Below are 26,985 nucleotides of genomic sequence, written 5' to 3' on the forward strand. Positions count from 1 at the left end.
AGATTTGTGAACGTATTATAATATCGCCTTGTATTTTTCCATTGCAACCTGTTTTGTTGCTTTTGTTGATGATATTTTACTCGCTGTTCACTTTATTTGTAAAGTCAACTTTACAAATAAACTTGACTTAAATGGTTACAGGAAGAATACCGGTTCTTATTTGTGTAAATACAGGCTCTTTGGCTGCTGGATAAGGCCATAACTTAATAGCTTAATATACATTTAGCCTAATATTACTACTTATTATGTTAGTTTATTGTCTTGCGCTAATAAAAAAACAGGATTAAATAAAGCAGAGCAGAGGAATTTGGTGAGCTGTGAGTCCTCGTGGTTGAGAGGAGAGCCGGATATGTGAGGCGGTGGCGGTGGAGGTGACGGTGGGTGCATGGCGGTGGAGGGTGTTTATACCTGAAATCTGACCTGCGCCGTCATCCTACTTATTTCAGTGTCTCTAAATATTCACCAGCTGAGCTGCTCTCCTGAGAGTGAAACTGGACTCAAAGTTTGAGTGAAGGAAGAACTGTGTTGGGACTTTTCTTTAAATGTGTGTGACACTCTCATAGATATTAGTTATAGTCCCTGTCCTCCCTCCCGTTTCCTGCCTCTCTCTCTCTCTCTCTCGTTCTGTTATGTTAAGTAGCAGGCCTGCTTTCTGTCCACCACTCTTTCCTCCTTGGGTTTCAATTCCAAACATGGTTATCCTTCTAGTGCTCAATCAACGCCCACCCTCCCTTATGCCCGTCTCTTCCAGCTGTTGGCTCTACAGAGCAGGCCGGTGGGGTGAGAGAAACAGACAGAAAGGCTACAGGAAGAGGAGAGGAAGGGACGCATAATGAGAGAAGAAGAAGATTCCAGCTGTGTTTCTATAACAAATAGAGCCGTGAGAACTTCTTCACATTGAAGGATTTTCCACCACACGCCAAGGGAACAAAACTTCTAACATTCTTCTGTTTATTTTTAAATCAAACAAAACATCCCGTCGTCCATGTTGATGGGACAGAAATAGCCCCGTTGGATAAGAAGTCTTTGTGTTGCCTCTTCTTGTCATTTGAAGACAAACATGAGCAGTGATAACTCGACTCTGCTGGACAGCTTGTTCTTCCCTCCGCTCTGCGATGGCTGGACCAACAACACGGAGGGAGCCATCTACCATCTGGGCAACACCATGCTGTTCCTGGGCTACATGGGGGGCAGCGGGGCCTACGGGTGCCTCTTCATCTTCGGCTTCCTGGCTCCGGCCTTCGGGTGCCTCGCCCTGTGGGGCTGGATGACCATGTGCGGCCTGGACGTCTTCACCTGGAACCTGCTCCTGGTGCTGGCCTGCGTGGTTCAGATCTGCCACCTGCTGTACCGGCTGCACCAGGAGGGCATACGCAGCGAGGAGCTGACCTCGCTCTACCAGGCAGTGTACCTGCCGCTGGGCGTACCCGTCCACGTGTTCAAGGAGATCGCGGGCGCCTTCGAGAACAAGGTGGTGGAGGTGAAGGCGGGAGAGACGTACGCCGTGGAGGGCAAGACGCCTATCGACCGGCTCTCCTTTCTGCTGTCTGGGAGGTGGGGAGTGTGTGCGAGTACATCTACACACCTGTATTACATCATGCAAACCGCCACACAACTGTTTCTACAACACACTTAATAGTAAAAGTAGCAATACCACAATGTAGAAATACTTTTAGGTTTTTCGTTTGGAGGCAGCGGAAACAACCTGTAAACACAACATCTCACATACAATATCATCATCTTTGAAGTAACAAACTTCAACGTTTTCTCATGCAACGGTTCGAATATCTTACGAAAAAGTTATTCCTCCTTTTTTGTTTGTTTTTCTACGAATGTCCAGCAAGACGTGTGAATTTCTGCTCGTTACATGCATACATACAGTCTTTTCAAAATAAACTTCCGTCTTCACAGGAAACAACTTCCTTTGCTTTAGGAAATAAAACAACTTAGATAGGTTTAGGAAAAGATCGACTTGGTTAAGTTTGGCAACAAAACTACTTGGTTAGGTTTTGGAAAAGATCGACTTGGTTAGGTTTAGGAAAATATTGACTTGGTTAGGATTAGGCAACAAAACTGCTTAGTAAAGATCGACTTAGTTAGGATTAGGCAACTAACTACTTAGTTAGGTTTAGGAAAAGATTGACTTGGTTAGGTTTAGGCAACTAACTACTTGGTTAGGCTTAAGACAAGATTGACTTGGTTAGGTTTAGGCAACAAAACTACTTAGTAAAGATCGACTTGGTTAGGTTTAGGCAACCAACTACTTAGTTAAGTTTAAGAAAAAATCAATTCGGTTAGGTTTAGGCAACAAAACTACTTAGTTATGTTTTAGAAAAAATCAACTTGGTTAGGTTTAGGCAACAAAACTACTTAGTAAAGATCGACTTGGTTAGGATTAGGCAACTAACTCCTTAATTAGGTTTAGGTAAAGATCGATTTGGTTAGGCTTCGGCAACATAACTACTGAGTTAGGTTTGGGAGGCACGGGAGAACTAGAACCAAGACTGAGCGGGGAAGACTGTCAGACCCTGCTGCAGTAAAATGAGAGGTTTTCTAAAGGGACTCTGGTGCTCGGAAACATTCCCGCTTTTGTCCACTGGGGCCACCACAATCAACACACAATTAAAGTTCCTCGTAGTAACTTTAAGTTGCAGAAACGCCACTTTGAGAATGTTTTTATATTATAAATTATTATTACATTAGTATGAATATGTCAGATGGTGATGGTAAAGCAAATTTTACCAAAATACTCAGTTTTCTTCATGCATCCTATTAACAAGATGATATTATATTTTGTATGTAAAGTCCTAATCCGACTGTCAGATAAATGTAGAGAAACAAAAAGTACATTAGTTCCCTCTGAAGTGTAGTGAAGTTGAAGTAGCAGTTAATGGAAATACTCAGCCAAAGTACAAGTTCCTCAAAATTGCACTGTGAACCACTGACCAACACTTTTTTAAGACTCTCAACAAAAACTGAACACTAAAAGCCCATTTAGTATGTATTTCAAGACAGTTGTGTACATTATTGTACAGATGTAAGCAGGTTCTAGTGTCACTGAAGTTAAGTCTAAAACAAAAGGTGTTCACTCATTCGTACCACAGATATGTACTTTAGTATCTATTAGTTTAAATTCCTCCTTTCTCCTCGTTGTTTTAAAGTACTCTCCTGTTCTAACCGACTACTACAGAACTGGATTCCTATTTCGGACTCTTTCATGCTGTTGGCAGCGTGTAATCGTCACAGGAAACGTATCCTCTTCGTCCAAACATCCTCAAAGTGGAGCTGCGTTAGATTTCACCGTCCTGGAGTCTAACAAGAGAAATGTTGTAAACAGAGTATTTCTGTCCGTGACTCAGCGGTGTGCCGTCCCGTCTGCACTCTGCCAGCTGGTTAAATGAAAGCTTTGTACTTTTGGGACTCTTAAATTCATCATCGTAGATTAAATGTTGGCCACTCAAGAGTTCCCTTAGGTGGAACTAAGGGCCCCAAACCAGAGAAGCATCCCCAGACCCAAAGACACAGCTGTCCACAAGCTTTTGTTCATATAGAGTACGTGCCATGAAGTACAGTACGAGGAGTACAGGGACATTTTTAGCACGGGGCTCCCCAGTGGAAACCCCAACCCGACAGAGTGAAGTACCATACAGGGTAATTAATACTACAACACAAAAACAGCTGTTAATTAACACCCATTGTTGTGAAGAGTCTAAATAAAGATTCAGCCATAAATATAGGCTCTATATAGTGTACAAACACTATCAGTGTCTCCCTATTTATGATGTACATCTGTATTTTACATTCCCTCTATCAGCTTATAGCAGTGGAGGAAAGTCAGTCCATTTACCTAAGCACTGTACTTAAGAACAATTTCGAGGTCATTGTACTTTACTTGAGTATTTACATGAAATTCACAACACATTCACACCCAGAAATATAATAATTTAAATTATCTCCACCTTTACCAGCTGCAACATTAAAGTGATGAACACATTAAAGCATTAATAATTATAATATAATATATCTATTATTCTGAAATGGGACCATTCTGCATGATGAGTACTTTTATTTTTTGTATGTTAAGTATAATTTGATGCAAATACTTTTGTACTTTTCCTTAAAGTTTTTGTGTAAAGAAAGATTCTTGTTTATATCAGTGGCTTCTACTCTGTAAAGAGGCTGATGTTTGGCTATACACAGTGAGCAGTAACAATATGGGAAAATATGGTCAAAGCAAATGAATGCACCAATAGATAGGGGTGTAAATATATGTCAATATCGTTATACTTTTACTTTAAATGTAGAACTTTTACTGGTAACAGAGTATTTTTACACTTTTACTAAAAGTACTTCTTCCACCACTGATTTATAGTGACTTGTAATTAGACTTTTAATTAAATGTCATTGTTTTATCCTTTGTAAGTATTTTACACTGAGCTGCTGTCCTGGATGACAAAGGAAAGGAACAGTTTTGTTTTAAAGAATAATTTCCTGGAGGAGACTTCCATTTCTCTCAGTAGATGTCAGCTGATTGACATGAAGCAGATCGTTTGCAGCGCTGACGTGACAACATTCAACTCACATTGGAGTAAAGATAAAACAGAAACTTTTGATGTAATCCAATGAAGGTTTTGATGTTTAGTGTGCTGGATTATCTCACTCTGCGGAAGTTATTCTCTTTTAAAAGAAATAAAGCTTCCTTCTGAGGAAGGAATGTCCCGATGTTTTAAACTATGATTTCTGAAAGAGTCCTGGCAGAAGAAGAAACGTGGTATTATCAGTTTATCTGAAAGATGTGGTGGCGCGTGGTGGAAGAAGTACTCAGATCCTTTACTTGAGTAGAAATACAACAGTACTATGACAGCCGCCTAACTCAAATTACAGACTGGGAAAGCTCCTAGCTCGTCTCATAAATTAGTTTTCTTTCATTTCTTTATTTATTTTTTTTTCCTTTTTATTATAATTTTTTTAATTATTTATTATTATTTTTACTATTATTATTATTATTATTTTTTTTTATTATATAGTTTCCAATGCATTATTTAATTGTGTTCGTCTGATATGTTTATTATTACAAAAACTATTACTATTTTATTAAAACTAGTATTTGATTACGTTATATTTTTTGCTGCTGTTGGTTTAGTGGATTGTTACTACTGTCATTATCACCTGTGTTATTATTTTTATTAATAGAAGTAGTATTTATATATTTTTTTACATTATTTTGGGGTGTGTGGTTTATTTCAAATATTGCAAGCTTAACAGATATTGTAATATAATCAGTTTGTAAAAAAAAAAGAAATACCACTGTCTAAAAATACTCCATTACAAGTAAAAGTACCAAAGTATTATCAGCAAAATGTACTTAAAGTATCAAAAGTAAAAGTACTCATTATTTAGAACTGCTCCTTTTAAAGTGTTATTATTATTATTATTATTATTATAAAATATTATATTATTCTGTTTTCATCACTTACAAAACCATGTAAGAGCATTTTAATGTTGTCAATGTTAAATACTTTGTGTATTACTGGGTAGATTAGTACTATAGTACTGCAACATATCATATAAGTATATCAGTATGTGTGTCAAATAAATGTAGTGAAGTAAAAAGTACACTATTCCCTCTGAGACGTAGTGGAGTAGAAGTAGAAAGTAAAGCACAATTATGTCAAAATTGTACTTAAGTACTTGAGTAAATGTACTTAGTTACTTTCCACCACTGGTATTGTTTAACTAAGTCTTCAGTCTGTCTATAGCTGCCCCGGCAGAGATATTCATGCTAACATTTCCTTGACAAAGTGACCTCCATGTCTCATTATCACGTCCTAATCCGCGTCTCTCCTTTTAAACCTTGTGTCGTTTCTCTTTTAGGATCAACGTGTCTCTGGAGGGCCAGTTCCTTCATTACATCCACCGCCACCAGTTCCTCGACTCCCCAGAGTGGGAGTCGCTCAGACCAAACGAGGACGGAAAGTTCCAGGTATATACACGCGGTTCATTTGTGTCTGTCTGGCAGTAAAATGTTAAATTAAGTGACACCATTGAAGGAGTTGGGACAAGAAAGCCAAGACGTGGATATCAAGTTGTCTTTTGTTTACTGCTTCTATCGGACTCAGCATCTGAGTGATAAGCTGAACAAAGCAGTTGTCTTCTTGTCTTTCACATATCCTGTTGCTTTAGTTAATTTAAAGGGATAGTTCTGGTGTTTCACAGAGGTTCTTCTCCATAGTCAGTGTATTACCTACAGTAGATGGAGTTTGGAGAAACAGACAGGAGTACCAGCATGGGAGCAAAGCGACATACTGCTGTGGACGAGGGCAGCAGAAAAACAGATTTTAGACACCGAAAAGAATCAATATCAGTTTAAGTGTACGACATATTTAGAATATGTTCACCGCTTTACATCACTGTCAGACAACCCTTACTGACAGGGATCTGAAGCCGTTATCTATGCTCTCTTCAAAGCCACCAGACTCCTTTGACAAAAACAGTAATTTTACCTCACAGATCACAGGAGTCGCTGCCACGATCGGTTAGTTAGTTTGTGTTATTGTGTGACTTTGGTGAATCTGAACTAACCCTTTAAAACACCAAAGTCACACAATAACACAAACAAACGAACCGATCGAGGTAAAATTACTGTTTTTTTCATTGGAGTCTGGTGGCTTTGGCGAGAGCATGGATGAATATAACGGCTTCAGTTTCCCGTCAGAAAGGGCTGTCTGACGGCAAGGTAAAGTGCTGAAAATATTCTAAATATAACGTACACTTAAACTTACAACTATCCCTTTAAATTAGAGGTGAGGCTTCGAGGTCATGTTGGACATTCAAGGGTTTGTCTCCAGGGCTGAACAGGGTTTTAAACAGGAGGGGTGTGCTGGGTATTTTGACCGACGAGGTGCACAAATAGAAGTAGAGCTGCAACTAATGATTATTATCATTATCAATCAATCTGCTGTTTATTTTCTGGATTCACTGATTCATCGTTTTGTCGATGAAATGTCAGAAAATAGTGAAAAATGGCCTATTGATGTATGATGATGTATTCAAATAATGTATTTTTGATCAGAACTACAGCCTAAAGATATTATTATTATATTATTATTATTATAAATTGCGAAGAAATGTATCAAATCATCACATTTGCTACTAGTGGTCAAAAAAGTCCACAACCTTTAACACTTTAATATTCAGGCGTTTCATTCCTCCTCCCCAGGTGACCATGACTGCAGAGGAAGACTCCCGCTACGTCTCGTGGCGTCGCCGGCGCCTCTATTTGCTGATCTCGAAGAACCGCTACATCGCCCGCGTCTTCTCCGTCATGCTTGGCTACGACATCGCCGAGAAGCTCTACAACCTCAACGACAAGCTCTACATCAAGAGCGGCGTGCTGCTGGACATCCGCCTGCCCAGCCTCTACCACGTGCTGGCCCCCTCCTCGCAGGGCAGCGAGGGCGGTAGCGGCAGCGGCAGCGGCAGCGGTAGTGACGGGGGGATCGGCAAGGAGCAGCAACAGCAGGGCGAAGACCCGGCGCCGGCCTACCAGATGTCCGATCCGGCCCAGTTTCAACCCCACCTGCAGGGACCAAGGAACGCCGCCCTGGATGAACCCCCGGCCCCTCAGCGTGAGCGTTATCAGCCCCCCTGGGCGTCAGACCCCGAGCTGCCCACTGGTGAGGACTCCACCAGCCTGGTCCTGGAGGACTTTGCCGATGTGGCGGGCTCCTTAACGGATTATGGCAGTGAGGGGAATTATTTGAGGTAGAGGGTGCAGGGTGCTGGAGCTAACACACACTGGGTCACACCTTAAGCTACATGTAAGTACCTCACCTGGGCATCGGGGGGCGCTGTGTGTGTGCATGGGCGGCTTGCAGTGCACAATTCTTACTAACCCGGCTTTATAGTGAGACGCAGTATAGTGCTGGGCGTTAAGTATTAATATGAATATTTATATATTATATTTATATATTTGTATATATTATATATACACTCTGAAAGTATCACAAACATTCAAAATCAACACATCTGGAGATGACAAACTGTGATCTGATAAGTAACTAAAGCTTTCAGATAAATGTAGTGAAGTAAAAAGTACGATATTAACCTCTGAGATTTAGTGGCGTAGAAGTATACGGTAGTATAAAATGTGAATACTCAAGTAGCTTGAATTTGTACTTAGGTAAAGTTGAGTAAATGTACTTGTGTGTGTGGGGGTTCGATACTGTAGCGTGCAGAGCAGCGTGGAGGTTGGTCAGGCAGCTGCTGTGTTCTTATCTGATTTGGATTAGAGATGGAAATCTATGGGATGTTCAAAAAATAATGCAGTACCACGGTATTAATCCAGTGTGCCCACCCTTTGGCTGTCTGTCTGCTTATTTGTCCCCCACCCCCCGCCTGCCTTCCTACCATCCCAGTACCAGCCCTCGCCCAATCACAGGCGGAGGATCACATTTCATAGCTTGGACGGTGGTCAGAGTCGGGTTTGGGTTGCAGCAGTAGGTCAAATCTATCACAGACTGTAGTAACGCAGCTTCGGCTCAGACGTACTGTAGGAGGCCGATACAGTAATATGGCAATCACAGGTCTGCAGCAGACGGCTACACATGTCTAGAATCTGCAAAACATGAATCCAGAACTTCCCTTAAACAGGATCTATATTATGCTCATTTTCAGGTTCATACTTGTATTTTGGATTTCTACAAGAACATGCTTACATGCAAATTTCATCTAGGACACGGACCTTAAAGGGGACATATCATGAAAAACTCACCTTTTCAGTGCTTGTGGTCATACATTTGGGTATCTGGAGTGTCTACCGACCCACAAACTGTAACATAAGACGACCCAGTCAGTTTTTTGTGGGCTGCTGATCAGAAAACGTGATTCAGCAAGCCGTTCAGATCTGGCTTCCCTTCCTATGTTTCTAGGTTCATTAGAATATACTGAACTAGTTTTGCCACAGTGCATCATATTTTTGTGTTTCAGACAAAAGGTAAATACAGGTATATTCAGACAGACAGGATGCGAAAAATAACGTGTTTTTTTTTTAACATTAAAGCATGTAAACATGTTCTAGTAGAAACCCAAAATACAAGTATGAACCTGGAAATGAGCATGATACGTCTCCTTTAAGGCAGCTCCCAACAATGTAGTTGTAATACTTTAGTTTTTTTTTTATATTCTTAAAGGTAGAATGAGTAGGATTTTCCTAAAAAAGAAATGTTTAGACTGATGCAATAATAATCCCTCTCAATCGTCACTTCCAACCAACTAGAAGTGTGGTGACGTTTCTGGGCGTCCACCTTTATAAAAACGTAGCGACCAGGTGCCTGATTGTAATGGTACGTGTCCTCAGCCTCCGTCCTTTCCACGCTTCCCATTCATTGTCTATGTAAGCAGCCGTGCAATGCATTCTGGTAGAGTGGCGGTGCGATTCGAGAGACGGAGCGTCACGACGGCCGTTCCTCATTTGCATAAAGTTGAGGGCTAGTCTACTTTATGCAAATCACGGGCGTCCGACGCGACTCGCCGCCTCTCGAAACTCCAGAGAATCTTTTAAAATAAACGTTGTCGTTAATAAAATAAAGACAGATAAAGCAACTGCACGGATCCCCTCGCGATAAAAAACGCCCGGTGGACACGTACCATTAGCAAGCATCCAAGAGGAAGTTATAAAAATTGCAAACACAGTGGCGCAAAAAATAAAATACATATAGTGAGATGAAACGCCACAATGCTTGTTCCAAAACGAGAGTGAATCTGGGGTTGGCTTTCATCCGCTGGCGAGCGTTGAGCTGCGGAGGAGAGCCCAACTTTGAATGTTGTGTTTGCAAACCGCAACCGACAAATCCTGCTCATTGTGTCTTTAAATAAATCACTAAAATGATTGGGGCCCCGAGCTCATTTTGTCATCCCGGCTTTGACCTGGGTGGAAACATACTGCAGCGATCAGAGCCTGCAGGTGAACGCCGGTGACGTTGAGGCTGATAAAATCTTATATAACTTTGCATTTTGAACTTTGCAAGTTAATTTTTTTGAAAACATGTTGTGCTGTATGGTTTCAGATATTCAACTGACAAATGTTTCTAACCTTTACATAACACATTTAATAACAAACAACACATGTAAATATATACTGAAGTTGTTTGGATGAATTACAACCGGTTTGTTTAATCATTTCTCTCTGTGGAGGAGAAACAGAAGTGAAGCTGCTCTGTAGTTTTGATGTGTCACAGCAGCACAACATGTTTTCATTGTCATGTTCTCAGTAGAGTTTTCTAACCGAAGCTTCGATGTTGACCTTGCAGGAGGTGATAGTGACGGAGATCTACCGCCTCGATTCAAGAGGGGCAGAGCGCCGCTGGCTCCCACCGACACTCCCAAACTGTGAGAACAGTCTCTCCTGGAAACACTATATATCATCTACAGTATAGCAGAATGAACGTGTCACGTACGTCACTTGTTAGGACACCGTCCGTCCTCGCTCTCTGTCCCTGTTCTCACCTCAGTTCACATCTTCACCCCTGATTCCTTCTCTCTATTTAAATTACAGTTTGAGTGATAAGGCAGCTAATATTTATGTCTTTTAACCATCAATATTTTCACCATAATAACTGCCTTAAAATCATAAAAACAGGGGGACCCACCACATGTATAAGTGAAACTTCTAGATATTTTAGCATTTCAATGAACTTGGCATTTAAAAAATCTACAATTTAACAGCTGAGTGAACCAATAAAATGCTAAAAGAACATTTATATTATGTGTTTCTGTAGCTTCTATCTGAGAGAAACATCTGTCCAATTAAAGGATGACATGTTAACTTGCAGATATCCAACATTTAATAAACTGAATAAACAAAATAATATCTGAATTAAATCCTAATTACACACAAGTGGCACTGCAACACCGAGGACAGAGGGACGGCCTTCACTTTACCAGCACATTAAATGTCTGAAATGTTATTTTATGTAATAAAAATGGATTCTGTGGTACTGAAACAGATGCATTTGGTTTCCATCTCACTTATATTTCATGTTTAAACTATGATTGTTGTGATTTGGACTTCACATGTTTACCCCCCCCCCCATAAATCACTCATACTACTATATTGATTTAACTTAGTAAGGTTACTTACTGCACATTCAGGCCTGCATTATACTCAATTCTTTAATCCTAATTCAAGATCTGGAAAATATTTAGTTTTGCATACTTCTTGAGAACTTTCCAGACGTGTATATGAAAACTTGGCAGTTAAGTTTTTCTCCATTTCACTTTCATGTTTAGTTTATTTATCTGAATGCACCATGACTTGATGCTAAATTCATCTGGAGGACGACCTCTTATGTCTTCTTTGGTGATATATTGGATGCCTGTAGATCATGTTTTTCTTTTCTTTTTAAGTTTTGTAACTAATTGAGTATTTAATACACACGTGTAAACTCTGAATTGCATTATTTGTCCTGTTATTGACTTGCAAAATACATTTAGATAGGGCTAAAACGAAGAAAAGTATTTTCATGGGGCCAAGATTTCTCCATAAAGCTTCTTTGTGTGCAGTGAAAATGTAGTTTGTTTTCTGTGTCTACTTCCTGTCAGACGACTCAACACTGAGCTAATGGCACCCTGATTATACTCCAAATTATTAATGCATCAGTAGGCGAGAAAATCTCCTCTTGAGCTAATCTTTAATTACAGAGTAATCTTCAAAAGATTCTTCTAATGCCAGTTTTTCCAATTTGTTTTAGATGAGCTGCAGTTTCTAATTCAGTATCTAACACACAAACATCATTATTTAACCTCCAAACATCCTCAGAGAAAAGCACAGTTACCGTTTATTGCTTGACTTTAAAAAGACAAACTGAATTCAGCATCATTAAACCGACTGGAACATCCTAAAACCAGAATATAGAGAAAGGTTTCATTCTTTCAACACTTCTCAGAGCTGCAGGACGGAGCTAAACCTGAATAATAATAATAATAAAAACATGCTATAGATCCAGTGGTGATGTTGGAAGATCAGTAGATTAGCCACATAACTAAATAATAAAGTTAGTAGTAGAGTGATCGTCTCCTCTCCAGATTAAAATGTGGTTCTTTGGCTCTCTGATCATTAAACGAGGTGGAGAAAATGTGAGACTGACTTCATGTTGGGTGTTTTTTTTAGTCCAGTGTCTTTTGGAGTAGATCTTTAGTAGATGCCACACACCTGCACAAAGTCATGTGACCACGGAGCTCCTCGTCTGACGTGGATGTTGTTCACGCACAGCGGCTCCTCCTGCCTGAAACAGAAACACCATTAAATGTAATTTAAACGTTTTATTTAAAGCTGATAAGACAGCTGCAAAGAAGATGGAACTGGACCAAAGTGGTTCACATGGAGCTTCTATGTCCATTGTAATATAAATATTAGTATTTTCTATTGTTTTGTTCTATTTTTCCTTGATTTTAAAGATAATTCTTTGGGGAATTTTAAGTCTGTTATTGATAAACGACAGTAGAAACAAACAGGAAACACAAGGGGAAAGAGAGGATGACAAGAATCAACCGGTCACTGGTTGGAATAGACATCTGATATCAGTAGATTGGTGCAACACCTTAAACTATAAAACAAATATAGTCTCTCTATATTCAGTTATCACATAAAGGCATAAAATAGTGACACTGTTTCTAAATGGTCTCAAACATTTTATTACTTACAGTATAGCGAACATAAACAACAATACAATACATTTGTGATAAACTAATATCGCATTAATCAAGCTGTTCTGATTGAATGTTCGTACTAGTAAAAGTAATAGACTGTAATTCCTATATAACCCACATAATCGTGAACTAGGACGTGCAGGGCTGCCTCTAAGGAAGTCAGGTGACGTAGTATAAGTAAGGGATAATGTACAGCGAGCCACTTCGCATCGGGTTGCCGCATCGCCCTGTCAGGGTTTAATTCACAACAATGACCCGCTAGCTGTACATTATCCCGCTTATTACACGACTACTTACTGAAGAAATCAATCATTTGACACAAAAATGGTCCGCCAGAGTCCGACATCAGAACTGCGCCCATAGCAACGGTCTGCTATACATAGCAACGGTCTGCTATAAAGAAACAACAGACTGTAGAACGCCGTGATTGACCAACTTAGTTTATAATGCAAACCCATCCGCGGCAACAGTAAACGCTCTGAGAAAGTGCGCTGGGAGTGATGGTGACGTAGTTGAAAGAGTGAAAAGACACACAAAGGGCGGGTGGGAAGGGAGGTGGATGGGTCCAACAAACACAGGGCTTTCATCCAGGAGACCGCTGTTTCCTGGATGTTTCGCTTTCACGTTACAATCAGCTGGTCGTTTGTGTCCCGTGTTTCACAACGTTCAGTTTCATTTTCACTTTAACAAACGTCGTAGTTTTAAACCCAAACCATGTATTTCTTTCCTAAACCTAACTATAGTGATTTTGATGTCATAAATAAAGTGATGCCGAGGGGCGATATGTGACGGGTTGGGTTGAGAACGTGTGGTATTTCAGCCAAGAACCAAAACGACAAACCGTCTCTGATCTACTGCTTTAATATTTCATCTCTTTATGTGGCGGCTCAACAGAAACAGGCCCGGACGCTGTTGATGATTTATCGAATAGAGGAGGATAAATAAATTGTACCAGGAGGAGGAGAGTGAACAGAACACAGTATGCGTGTGCACGTCATGCTTTAGGTAAACTGTACCTGATTGAGGGGATGTCGGAGAGGCAGACCGACTTGACGTGGATGTCTCCCTGTCTGTAGAAACGAAATCCGGTGTTCTTCAGCTCGATGGACTCGACCTCACAGAGAGCGACGGGGTGAGACAACACCATCCTGTACACCGTCGTATCCGTCCGACTGCAACACACACACACATACAAACACACAGCGTGCACGTAAATAATGTTGTCATAACCACACAGGACCAGACACACACGCTTTATAATAATCAACATTCATCACAGTGGACAGTTATTTCCTTCTGTGTTTATCAATACAGCTACAACAGACTGAGCTCTCACTCTATTACACTTTTGTTTTTGTAATCCAAAATATAAACCAGTGCTGGAAGAAGTACTCAGATCCTTTACTAAATTAAAAGTAGAAACACCACAGTCTAATAATACTCCATTGTAAGTACAAGTCCTGAATTCAAAATGTTACATAAGTAAAAGTATAGAAGTAGCATATTATCAGCAAAATGTACTTAAATAAAGTAAAAGTACTAATTATGCAAAATGACTCCTTTCACGGTAGACCTATTATATTAAACATTTTTAATTTTTTTATCACCAACAAATGCATTTAAGAGCTTTTTAGTGTTGTAGGAAATTAATTAAGTACGTTTACTGAAGTACTGTACTTAATTGTACTTGAGTAATTCCATTTTATGCTACTTTAGGCTAATATGTAATTGAGAATGCAGTTTAGTTGTATGAGAACGTAATTTTGATGAATTAATTTTGATGAATTAATTAATTAAATTAATTTTATATAAATATAATATGGAATATTGTGTAAAAAAATAACATAATACATTACAGTATGTTAAATAATAATAATAAATAAATATAAATAAAAATATGTTGATAAGAGTATTAAATACTTGACAAATCTCCCTTTAAGGTACATTTTGAACAGATAAAAAATGTGTGAATAATTTGCGATTAATCACGATTTAAATATTTTAATCGATTGACAGCCCTAAATATAATATAAATATTACTAATATTGCAAAAATATAAGTATCCATGTGATGTAAGCAACTAAATTCCTGTAGTGAACCTGCACATATTTGTGCCACAGTATGCTGCACCTGGCTAGGACTCTTTATAGTGAAACATACAATACATCTCCTCTATGAATAGAAGCTGCCTGCTCAGCTTTTCTGGGAAAAAAAAGAAAAAAAAGAAACTGTTAACCAGACCAGCTGTCACGCTGAATCCTGCTCTACTTTTAAACTGCTGGTTTACATTTCTGTAACAAGGAATGTGCACAAAGTGAATCCTTAATTGGACCTTTTGTTGTGTTTATGTTGATTCCCATGACCTCATCCTTTATCCTTGTTCTGTTTCTAGTATTTTAAAAGCTAGAAACAGGAATTAAAATCATCCTTTCTCTGTATATTGCATTTACTTTTACTCTCGTCAGCATCCTAAGCTGTGGTGCACTTCTGAGAATGTGATTATAAAGATGATGAGGTTAGAGATGTGTGGTACCTACAGCCTGAGCCTCCGCTCTGTTCCCTGGTCGTAAGTCGTCAGCGTCACCTGAACCTCGGCGCTCTTATCCAGAGGAAAAACCTCCAGCTGCAGCAGGATGTGATGAGCTGCAGCAGAGAGGGGAAAACATCTATTTAGTACTGAACATGTATAAAAGCTCCTGGTAACACTTTTTTTGTGAGGATTATTTTTTATTTGAATTAATTATTATTTTTTTATTAATTAATTAAATTATTTTAATTTATATTTAACCTTTTTTTATCCAGGATTATCTCCCATTGAGATTTAAAATCTATTTTCCAAGGGAGTCCTGGCCAAGATGGATTATAGTGTATTATAATTCCAATAGTTTTAATATATTATAATCTTTTTATAATGCATTATGAACATAAACTATGTGAAGTTTAATCATATAATGCATTATAAGTATGTTTATAGTGCGTTAGAGACATAGGGTTGCAAAAAATTGCCAGTAATTATGACGTATTATAATACTTGACCTTATAATTCATTATAAAATGCTTTATAATGTGTTATAATTAGTGTTATAAAGCATTATGGATACTTATGAGTGCTCATAACTATAATTATACAGTGCTATAAGCAGATTATAAGTATGTTTGTAATGAATTATAGACATGGGCGTCATAGAAAGTGTTACCAAACTCTTCTTTTGGACACATTATGAAACATTAACAAGTAATTAGCAGCCTTGATTAAACCTCAACGGGCAAAATAACAAACTTTTAGAGAATGCAAAAATCAGTGGGTTTGAATTGTTTAATTATCAGCATGAAGGAAACATTTCCCACTAAAGGAAAAATGCCACAACATTCTTCTGATTGGTCTAAAGTCTTGAAATCTGGTATGGACATACTTTGGGCATACAAGTATCTAACAGCACAACTTGATGAAAAGTCACACTTTTATCAATAGTCAAAATATGTATGTACTTGGCAAATAATCTGATTCTGATTTAAAGTCTGAATGTTTGAAAACATCTTGTTAATTAAATGTCTTCTGTATGAAATTTTTTTTTTACACTGCATATGTGTGTATATATGCGGTATTCAACTTGTTATGAGTTGATAGAAACCAAACACTTGATTGTGCTCCTTGTACTTTCTGAGATACAGACACTTTCTTATCATACTATAAATCTTTGGGCACTATTTTTTTCCCCCCTTAAATATAATGAAATATATACAAAAAAAAGGAGTCCCATCATGTGCCCAAAGACTAAATGTAGTATGCACAAAAAGAGGTTTAAGTTCAAGGACTCACAGCAAAAAGGTGGTGAAGACGTAGTGAGGAGGAACACCTTCTGCTCTTTGGGAACTGGAGATATGGATATGCCACTGTTCTCTGATAAACCTGAAACACACACACAGGTGATTGAGGGTCAAACAGTACAGTAGGTCCATATACTGTATACGTCACACAGATCAAACAGGCTCCGTGTACGTTAACTGTGTCACTGTATCAGTCGTTGGTGTGTTGTTGGTGTATCAGGAGGTTGAAGTGATAAGAAGCTGCCAGAAGCCGCCGTGTGACGAGACCAGAGCTGCTGCCTGAGTGCAGCCTGATGTCGTGATTATCTACCGGTGATACTGAGACGTTACAGAGAGCCAAACAAAGACACCCAGTTTATATCTTTATTCTTTTACTTACTAACTTACTTTTACTATACACTACAGGTGAATAGGATAAAAAAAATGAACTAATAGATATCGCCATGAAACTTCTCCAGTTGATTACTTTGATGAATTATTTTTTGTCTGAAAATGTTTTGTTTAAATATGCAAATGAGGCATTAACTTAAGATAAGATAAGATATTCCTTTATTAGTCCTGCAGTGGGGAAATGTGCAATGTACAGCAGCAAAGGGGATAGTGCAGAACACAAGATGCATCAGCTAACAAAGTAAAAAAAAACAGCTAAACAAAGTGTAACAAAATATGAACCATTTAAATAGAAGGAGGTATAAAAATAGGAGCAGTATATACAGTATTGACAATAAACAGACTATTAACAAAATTGCACAAGTGGAAAAATGATATTGCACAGTGAGAATGAATTAAACTCCACCTGAAAATATTGCACAGGATGAATTACACCTGAGTAGTAATGATATTGCACAGTCAGTATACAGTATAGTGTGCTAATTTGCATACATTTCCAAAACAGAATAAATAAATCTAAAATAAATAAATAAATAAATAAATAAATAAATAAATGAATGAATGAATGAATAAATAAATAAATAAATAAATAAATAAATAAATAAATAAATACATATAAATACATAAATAAATAAATAAATAAATAAATAAATAGTACTAAAATAAATACTGATAATAATACAGAAAATAAAATAAAATCTTACCTATGGTCGGACATGTCCCCTTGAAGACATCACAGTCCAAACAGTGTCCCTTCAGGAACTCCTCATAGCTGAAGCAGGGGATCCCCATCAACGGGCAGGAGCCGTTCAGGGCGCTCATGTAGACGTGCAGTGCTCTCATGTGGTCACATATCACATAGCCGTACACTGGGAAGTAGACGAGAACTGACAACACACAGGAACACTAAGGGATGCCAGAGGTCTGGAGACAATTATAGTCATTTAAACATGTAAAACTGGGTTCAAACTATTCAGCTATAATTTTAATTTTATCCATAACTTCTTGAGGAAAAAGAAAGTAGTCTGAGTTATACTTTAGAGGAAACAGCAGCCAGACTTTAAAACAATAAACACAGCTGCTCTCTTGCTGTTAATCCCCATCTTTCAGGTTTTAGTCAGTAGTAGAAGTACTCAGATCTTGTACTTAAGTAGCAGTACTACAGTGTAGAAATACTAAAGTCCTGCATTAAAAATGTTACTTCAATAAAATCACAAATGTATTAGCATCAAAATATACTTAAAGTACCAAAAGTATAAGTACTCATCATGCAGAATGGTGCAGAATTTCATATATTTATTATTATTGGATTATAGTTATTTTTATGAATTAATTAAATTATTTTAATTTATAATTAACCTTTATTTATCCAGGATTATCTCCCATTGAGATTTAAAATCTCTTTTCAAAAGGGCGTCCTGGCCAAGAAGGATTATAGTGTATTATAATTCCAATAGTTGTAATATAATAATGTATATAATAAAAAAAGTAGCAGTACTACAGTGTAGAAATACTCTGTGACAAGTAAAAGTCCTGCATTAAAAATGTTACTTCAATAAAAGCACAAATTTATTAGCATCGACATATACTTAAAGTACCAAAAGTATAAGTACTTATCATGCAGAATGGTGCAGAATGCATGTATTATAATTATTGATGCGTTAATGTGTAAAGGTGGAGCTAATTCTAACTACTTTATATACTGCTGGGTAGCTTGTCAATTCCCGCCTTCAGGGATCAATAAAGTCTCAGCTTAATCTATAATATCACATCATTTATTTGTTGATTATAATTTGTATTATTAATCTGAATCTGCAAAGTAACTAAAGTTATTACATAAGTAGAAGTAGAAGTATAAAGAAAATGGAAATACTCAAGTTAAACTATCTCAAAATTGTATTTAAGTACAGTACTTGAGTAAAAGTACTTAGTTACTTTCTACCACTGGTTGTAGTGAGTTCTGGACTTACTTGAAGCGAACCTGGAGCGAGCACATCCTGTCTGGTCTTTTCCTCCGTTCAGGAAGAAGTCCACATGACCGACAGGGATGGAAATCCCAAAATCTGATGCAGAAGAAAACCTCATTAAAGCAGTCAACATTTTGTGTGTTTTTTTTATCTGTAAACTGAAAACAAACCCTGAACTGAGAGGAAAAAACATAATTTCAACAGTAAAGTAAAATAAACTTCTGTTCTTAGTGCTGTTGATCATCCACCATTACATTACAGGCCTCCTCTCCAACCACAATACCGCAAAATACACAACACTGGTTTGTGAAAACATGATAATTGCACACTGGATTTTCCTCAATTTCCCCAGATTGTCTTGAGTCAGCTGCTTTAAAGACTTCATCATCATCATCATCATCATCATCATCATCATTACTGTAGGTGACCTGACTGAGTGAGCGGAGCAGGAAACAACAAACATGTCGGTTATATTGAGACAAGCTGTGTTTTACTTCTGGTTTTACTTTTTGTGATCAAACCACAGAGACGTTGAGCTGTGACATGCTGAAACATAATACCATTAAAGAAGAGTCATAGTCCGTTACTCAGCAATTTCTATCTGATGTTAGAGTAGAGAGTAGAGTAAATCCACTGACTGTAACAGAGTATGGGTGTAGGAGCCAAAATGTGCATTTAGTCTGTGTTGTTTATTATTGTTTTGTAGTTTAGGCTGCACATATTATTTTGGTTAGTATCACTTCCGGTAATTGACACACTGGTGTGGTTTCACTTTATTTGACCTGTTCACTTGGAGCGCGGGATTTTAGACAAAGAATGTGAGTTAGGCTTGGACATTATTTGTTTACCGTCAAATCACTGTCAGAACTGAAAACACATCTTTTTAGTTTAGCCTTTCACGGTACTTCGTAATGTATTTATTATGAATGTGCCCATTTACCTGTATTTATTTAAAATTTCATTTGTTGTTCTTTGCACTATAATCTTGTATAAACTGTCTTATCTTGTTTGTAAGGTGTCCTTGGGTGTCTTGAAAGGCGCCTATAAATAAAATGTATTATTATTATTGTTATTATTATTGTTATTATTATTATTATTATTATTGTTATTATCACTTCATCTACTTTAGTTAATCCAGAATAGTTATTGTTTTTAATTATTTTCATTTAATAAACACCATAAAAGCCACACAGTAAAGAGCCCCTTTTTAATTGATAGTAGTTGCTACAATGGGTGCTTTTAATATTTTGTTATATATTATACTATATTTTTTTATGATTTATCATATATACTATACATTACTCATACTATATCATATTATATTTTATGTTATATTGCTGTACTATATTATATATCATGTACTGTATAAATACATTTCACCTTATACTATATCGTATATGTCATACTATATTATGTTAATATGTTATCCTATTTTAGTACATTATTAATTAATACAAACACAAAGTGTCATTGCTTAATCATATTATATACTAATCTCATGTATGCTGGTCATATACTATGCCTTTCTAACTGTGTTGCTACTAATCACACCACTGTCAATTTTACCTTCTAATTTTGACTTTAATTGCTCTTGTATAGTTTCTATTTTTACTTCTATTCTTATTGTAGTTTTATATACCTCTTTTTTACTTTCTCTATTTATCTGTTTTTATTCTCTCTATCTATCTTCTTGTGCTGCTGCAACACCTGAATTTCACCTCTGGGAATCAATAAAGGCTTATCTCATCTTAGAATATCTTATCTGATCGTATCTTAACTTATCGTATCAATTATGAATTAAACCTTCATTTTAAAAAGGGGAAGTTTGTGTGAATTCCTCTTTCAAAAGTCACAGTCTCTGACTTTAGGCAACACATCTGTATTTATCTCAAACATGACTACCTGTTATGACAAAATGCACACTTTCTGTGCCTCAGTAAAGTGTAATATTATTGTTCTGTTTGCATATTTCTCATGTTGTAACCAGTGCTGGAAATTGGCACCAGCCACTAGCCAAATATGCAAGTGGCTGCTAGATTTGCCTCACTCACCAGCCAAAAAAAACAATGGTAATCTATTGAGTGGCTGGTAGATTTTAGGATCCACAAAACCACAGTGGCAGGTATAAAAAAGTGAATTTCCAACCCTGGTTGCAACACACATTCAGTTTCTCCTACTAACTGTTGACCTTTCGTACACAGAGGAGAATACACTTCCAAAGCTTCTATTGGAAACACAACAGCATGTTACCAGCAGCCTCTAGTGGAAAGAAATCAGCATCATTTTAAGGCCTTTCTTTATGGTATTGAAGTGAAAGTTGTCTCACAGTCGGAGTCTGTGTGGATGGCGTCAACAAACTGAGCGTCAGACGGGTCCAGCCGGTCGAAGGTGTCGGCGCCTTTAAACATGGGACCAGCGGGGTCGAGACCTGGAGGACAAAGAAAACGCAGTTTGAAACATCTTTGGCAATTATTTTCCTTCGGCGCTCTGATAATGAAAGTGCTGAATGGCAGCTGAGAATCTTTGTGAAGCTTATTTTGTATTTCCATTTTGAAATACCCCACTGAAACTTGAATTGTCGCCTTTTACGTAGGAAGACAGTGGTTCATTATGCTGGAGTTCAAGTTTTTTTTAATGTTTTAATAGAAAGTCAAAGCAATTTCTTTTCCCACTACATGAGAACTTTGGCAGCATTGTTTTTCAAGAAGCCTCGTTTTCAATTTTGGTTTCTCGGTTGTAGGTTGGACTAAATAAAGTCTCTGTGGCTGACGCAGTTGTTGACATGCAAAAACCACCGTGGTGAGATTTACAGGAATAAACATTGGCTTTGTGAGAATAAAAGCTGCAAGATGCATGACAGCAGAAAGTACTGTAAATATGCAACACAGTCTCACGGCAGTTTGTGAAATAGTCACACAATTTAATCTTTGTGATCCGTGTACATAGACACGGATTTCCCTTTTTTTTCATGACGCTCAGCATGACTTTCAACAACGTATTTTTAGTGCGTTTTCCTACTAGGGTCTCATCTTCCTGGGAAAAAAAGGCCACTTCAAAAGTGAAAATTTCCTTGGGAAGATTTCTTGAAAGACATCATATTTAGGCCTTTCAAGATAAAAAAGTGATCTTGAAATTAGCTGAGAAACTAATTTTGAGTTGTATTTAACTAGTATTAAGTGTTGTGTGTCATAATGAGCCTTTAATGCTCAAAATTCAAGATGCATTGTATAAAAACAAGTCCGTATATCTCACTGAAATGTTACTTGTTAGGTGATTGTGTTTTTCACATGAAAGTCTTGCTGCATGCTGAACTGACATCTCAAGTAAACCCAACTGTTTCTCTCTTCCTGTCACTTCCTCTGAACTTAAATCATCTACATGATGTTTTGAAGCAAACACAAATGCACTCAGGGATGTTACGTAGAAGCTCTTGAACTTTCTGATATTGAAAAAGAGCTTTACTGACCTCTAGCAGCTCAAATGAATCACTAGTGAAAGCTGCTGATGATTTGATCATATTGATTTTGCACCAGTAAATATTTCTTATTACCATTTATTTTAATGACCAGATTCCAGTCAGCAGCTGTGTTTCCTCTGAACTCGCACCAGCCTCCCCACTCAGACAAAAAGAGCTGATATAAACAAGTGAACAGTGGCGTATTGTGTTTTCTGGGGACAAGCGTCTCCACACAAGCAGCTTCAGAGAGGCTCTTATCAAAGTGTCGTTGTCCTTTTGAAGAGCCCGGCTCATCTTCACAAGGTCACACCGAGACACATCCGCAGCCGAGAGGCTCTGTGAGAGACTTCATTGTCTGGCTGGTTGTTCTGCAGCAGAATAGCAGCAGCTGGCACCTTTTATTTTTCCATTCAACAATATTGTAGAAGTTTACCATCATGGTTTTGTTATTAATTTAGGGGAGGATGATCTAAAGCATCTAAATTATTTTTTTCTTCTAACATTTTACAAGAAAAATAGAGCAGCGTTTCCAATTCAAGTTGACATTGTGAGGAATTGTCAGTTCTTGTCAGAGGTGGTCTGGACTCACCTGTGATTCGTCCTATCTTCCCTTCAAACAGAGTCCCCACGAAACCAGCGACGTGCGCCCCAAGACTGATGCCAATGAAGTGGAAGGACTGTAGTTTGCATCCATGATTCTGTTGGACAAGACAGTTGTAGTCATTATTATTTCCACCTGAAACTGTTTCTATGTTTCTGTGGGAGGAACTATGAGATTACTGTGTGCTAATCTGCTTCTTTGTTTTATTAAATGACCAAAATTAAGATGGTATATCATTCCTGAACAGTGACATACTTAAAACCCATTTGTATTAGCTGTAGAACTAGTATCTAAATTATACTTTACCTGGAATGCCTTTGGCCCAATTTTTGTTTCCATTATTCAAATAATTTGTCAGAGAATCACACATTTATTTTGGAATATGTAACTTTTAAATACAACTTTAATTTAGGTTCTTAAAACTAGATTTTTAAACTACTCTATTTGCCCTCAGTGGTGCATATTCCCAAAATGATTAGCACTTAATCAAATGATCTATCCATAACTAAATGATACAAAGTGGACTTAAGGCTTTGGGGTCCCCTGCAGCCCTGGAGCAGTTGGTGACCAAGCCTTTGGTAGAAGTAATAGCTGTAGTGCATATAGCTTACAATAACACTCATAGTTATATAGAAACGGCAGTAATAGGCTGGTATATTGCTATAAAACAAGAATCCCTTAATTAATCCTTAATTTACGGTTCCAAACATGATTCAAGGTGTTAGGTTTGGTAACCAGATGTCCCTTAAAATGATTTAAAACAGCAAAAACAATCAATTCCTATCCCCCATAAATACCCATTAATTTCAATTATTTAACAAATTACACTAAATTATCAGTTTAATTTGTTATTAAGTTACAAGCTTGATCTTCTCTTATTCATTTAAGATATTATATTATACTCTACTCATTATAAATGCTAGTGGTAATTATGTTCTGTGGTGTTAGTTGTGCATTGGTATGTGACTTTATATTGCATGTATATATTCCCTGTAAATATGTGTGAAGTCTTTTACTACAACGCCCCAATTGAGGCTGACGCAACTGCAATTTTGTTGTGTTTGCATAATGACAATAAAGTTTGTGATGAGCCTTGATGATGTTTTTGTTCACAGGTCTCTTAAAAAAGGAAATCCTGATCCTAATGAGATTACTTGTTCAAATAATAGATTCATTATTTAATTGGGCCTTAATTAGCTGTATTCAGATGTTGTTATATGCCACTAGAATCAGCAATAGAAACAGGAGCAGTGTTTCAAAATAAAGTAAAATAACCCTAAAGTGTTTGTCTCACCTGCAGCTGGTTGATGAGGACGGAGATCTGCACCGCCACCTCCTTGTAATTCTCCACCACCAGGTTGTAGGCGAAGGAGGCGCCGTAGACCCAGTCCACAATCAGCACGTTCACATCCTGCGCCCTGAGCAGGGCTCGGGCCAGCTCCTTCACCCAGGACGGCTTACTGCCCACCGCCCTGCAGGGGTAGAAGGTAGGTTTGGTCGGGTCAGGAAAGGTCAAATGGAGGCAGAGAGAGGGATGGGGAAAAGAAGTTGTTGGTGCATTTCTCTGTGTGTTGAGCTGTTAATTTCCCTTTAAACCAACTACCAATTATATCTAAAAACAACAACAAACAATAAACAAAGTTGATGCCCCCTAAATTTAAACTGTCTTCTAGGGGAGGCCTCAAAATGCTTGAAAATGCAAACACAGATATAAGCAGAACTTTATCAGAAAGCTGAGTGGATGTAGGACCCCATCGCTTACAGCTCACTCTCCTCACCTGTACCCGTGGACGATGACCTTGGTCGGGCGGGAGACGTTGAAGTAGGACGGCTGCTGCTGCTGTGTTTCAGTGAGAGACTCCTGGTTGAACATCTGAGCACAGTGCATGTTTCTCCTGGTCAGCAGCAGGTACTGAACCTGCAGCTTGACTCTCTGCTGCCGGTACTCCAGCCAGGTGGTGTTGTTGAGGTCAGCGCAGTCATCATCCCTCTGCCGCTCCTCTACACCTGCACCACGAGGAGGCCGTATAAATGTGTTATTTTCTCCTATTCTAAAAATGATGTATTTGAATATTTCTGCATCCTGGGGTCCCTAAACAATCTTTGAATTACATAAATTGGGTATCACTGTAAAGCTGAGACTCTGGTGGATCCAATGAGCCCAACTGTATTCATGTGTGATGATGTTAGTCCCCATAGGAGACATTTCACTGTAGTGACCTCACTGTATAAAATTACCTGTGGTGACCTCTAGGATAATCACAGCCTCATGAAACTTTACAGCCACAAACTAGAGACCTAGAGCATTCAGAGGATGGATGGATCAAACTAGAGACCTAGAGCATTCAGAGGATGGATGGATCAAACTAGAGACCTAGAGCATTCAGAGGATGGATGGATCAGACTAGAGACCTAGAGCATTCAGAGGATGGATCAAACTAGAGATCTAGAGCATTCAGAGGATGGATGGATCAAACTAAAGACCTAGAGCATTCAGAGGATGGATGGATCAAACTAGAGACCTAAAGCATTCAGAGGATGGATGGATCAAACTAGAGACCTAGAGCATTCAGAGGATGGATGCCTTTCCTAGGTAGATTGACAATAAGGGGGTTTCTGAGCAGTTTACACAACAGAAGTGCTCGCCATCCAGTCGCTGAAAAAATGCAATTCTTGCAAAAATCTCCAAATGTTAAAAGTTTTTGATCCCAAATCACAGCATGGCTTTTTCTGTGGTGTTCCTCAAGGTCTCTGTGTCTTAATGTGGTATTTTGGAGCGATTATTGATAATTTTGATCAATTCTCCTGTGGTAAAAAATTGTTAAATTTAGCACAAAATCTGTGTAACAAATGGCATCAACCCCAAAATTGCTGCTGCAACTTATCTATATAATAGAGCTTGGGAATGACCATCATACACTTCTATCATAATGTTCTAAACCCTTATACACATTCAGGATTTATTTTAATGTATTCATTCATGTTTATTACTTGAATTAATCTTCATGTTCCCAGCTTTCAGATGATGTTCACCACTTCTATGTGACATCTACTGTCGACCTGCTATCTCCCCCTAAAGACCCCCTGGACCCCCAGAAAGAAAGACAAAAATGTGTCTATGTGGGTCTCAGAGGGTTAATGTCCAGCTGTATTACAGTAAGTACTCATGCAGAACACAGGTTCAGAATAGGGGTGTCGCGATATACCGGTATTGATGATAACTGCGATATTTAAAAATAAGATCATGTTAATAATACACACATAAGATTGTGTAAATAATGCAGCGCCTCTTAAATCATTTTATATATACAGTTATGGTTACAGACTCTCTCTCCACCTCCCTACACTCGTATTTTGAGTGTAATAAATTTGCCATAAAAGCAACAAAACGCACAATAAACAAAGTTATAAGCTAGATATCACGATAATATCGTTATCGTGAATTGTTTTGTCGATCATCATGTAGTGAAAATCGGATATTGTGACAGCCCTAGTTCATAACAAAGCTCAACCCCTTTCTTTGCATATGAATTTGGAGCTATTGCATGAAAAATACCCCCAAAAAAAGATGCAGGAGAAAGAAAGTCTCCATCATGAGCTTCTTCACTTACCAACAACCAGAGATGTGATGCAGACCGTCAGGACACAGAGGAGGATCGGTTTACGTTCCCGAGGCATATTTCTGTTCAAACTCAGAGGTGAATGTGGAGCTTTAGTTGGTGCTTATCGGTGCTCAGCTGCTCCGTTTAGCTCCAGACTGGTGGATGCAGATCAGCTTTAGGCTAGAAAATCCTGGCTCAGTGCGGTGTTGTAACTCTGGAACGACTACTGAGACTTTAACTGGCATGAAGCAACAAAGCAGGAATCCACATAAACCTTTCTGTTTCTGTTCTTGCTTCTTGAAACAAGGACGTTCTGTCCAGTCATCCCACTAGTCAGTGTCTCAGACTGGGTTTGAACCTATACCGACAAGTGGTTGGAGCTCTTTGCCTGGTGGTGAAGCCATGACCTCATTGGTGTTCAATGGCTGTTTG

At 38.2% G+C, this 26,985-nt stretch overlaps 2 protein-coding genes across 4 annotated transcripts; one reads left to right on the top strand and one right to left on the bottom strand.

Annotated features, from left to right (window-relative positions):
• The first annotated feature begins 378 nt into the window (after window positions 1-378).
• popdc2 (popeye domain containing 2) lies at window positions 379-12,129 on the top strand. Of its 2 annotated transcripts, none has more exons than XR_005209611.1 (4): window positions 379-1,554; window positions 5,875-5,983; window positions 7,220-7,820; window positions 10,311-12,129. XR_005209611.1 is itself a non-coding variant. In XM_037790063.1 (4 exons), the coding sequence occupies exons 1-4, from the start codon at window positions 1,061-1,063 to the stop codon at window positions 10,391-10,393; spliced, it is 1,143 nt and encodes a 380-aa protein (XP_037645991.1). In that variant the 5' UTR covers window positions 379-1,060; the 3' UTR covers window positions 10,394-12,129. The 2 variants fall into 2 exon arrangements, 1 of the variants encoding a protein (XP_037645991.1); XM_037790063.1 differs by having other exon boundaries at window positions 7,220-7,676.
• pla1a (phospholipase A1 member A) lies at window positions 11,825-26,985 on the bottom strand. Of its 2 annotated transcripts, none has more exons than XM_037790060.1 (11): window positions 26,563-26,985; window positions 24,730-24,958; window positions 24,246-24,423; window positions 22,940-23,048; window positions 21,220-21,321; window positions 18,897-18,989; window positions 17,631-17,813; window positions 16,529-16,618; window positions 15,246-15,351; window positions 13,725-13,880; window positions 11,825-12,284 (listed from the first exon to the last, which is right to left on the bottom strand). In XM_037790060.1, exons 1-11 carry the CDS (start codon window positions 26,627-26,629, stop codon window positions 12,194-12,196), a joined length of 1,404 nt encoding a protein of 467 aa, XP_037645988.1. In that variant the 5' UTR covers window positions 26,630-26,985; the 3' UTR covers window positions 11,825-12,193. The 2 variants fall into 2 exon arrangements, with proteins under 2 accessions (XP_037645988.1, XP_037645989.1); XM_037790061.1 differs by having other exon boundaries at window positions 17,631-17,795; window positions 26,563-26,982.

This window comes from Sebastes umbrosus, chromosome 13 (assembly GCF_015220745.1).
Source record: "Sebastes umbrosus isolate fSebUmb1 chromosome 13, fSebUmb1.pri, whole genome shotgun sequence".
Taxonomy (NCBI): Eukaryota; Metazoa; Chordata; class Actinopteri; order Perciformes; family Sebastidae; genus Sebastes; species Sebastes umbrosus.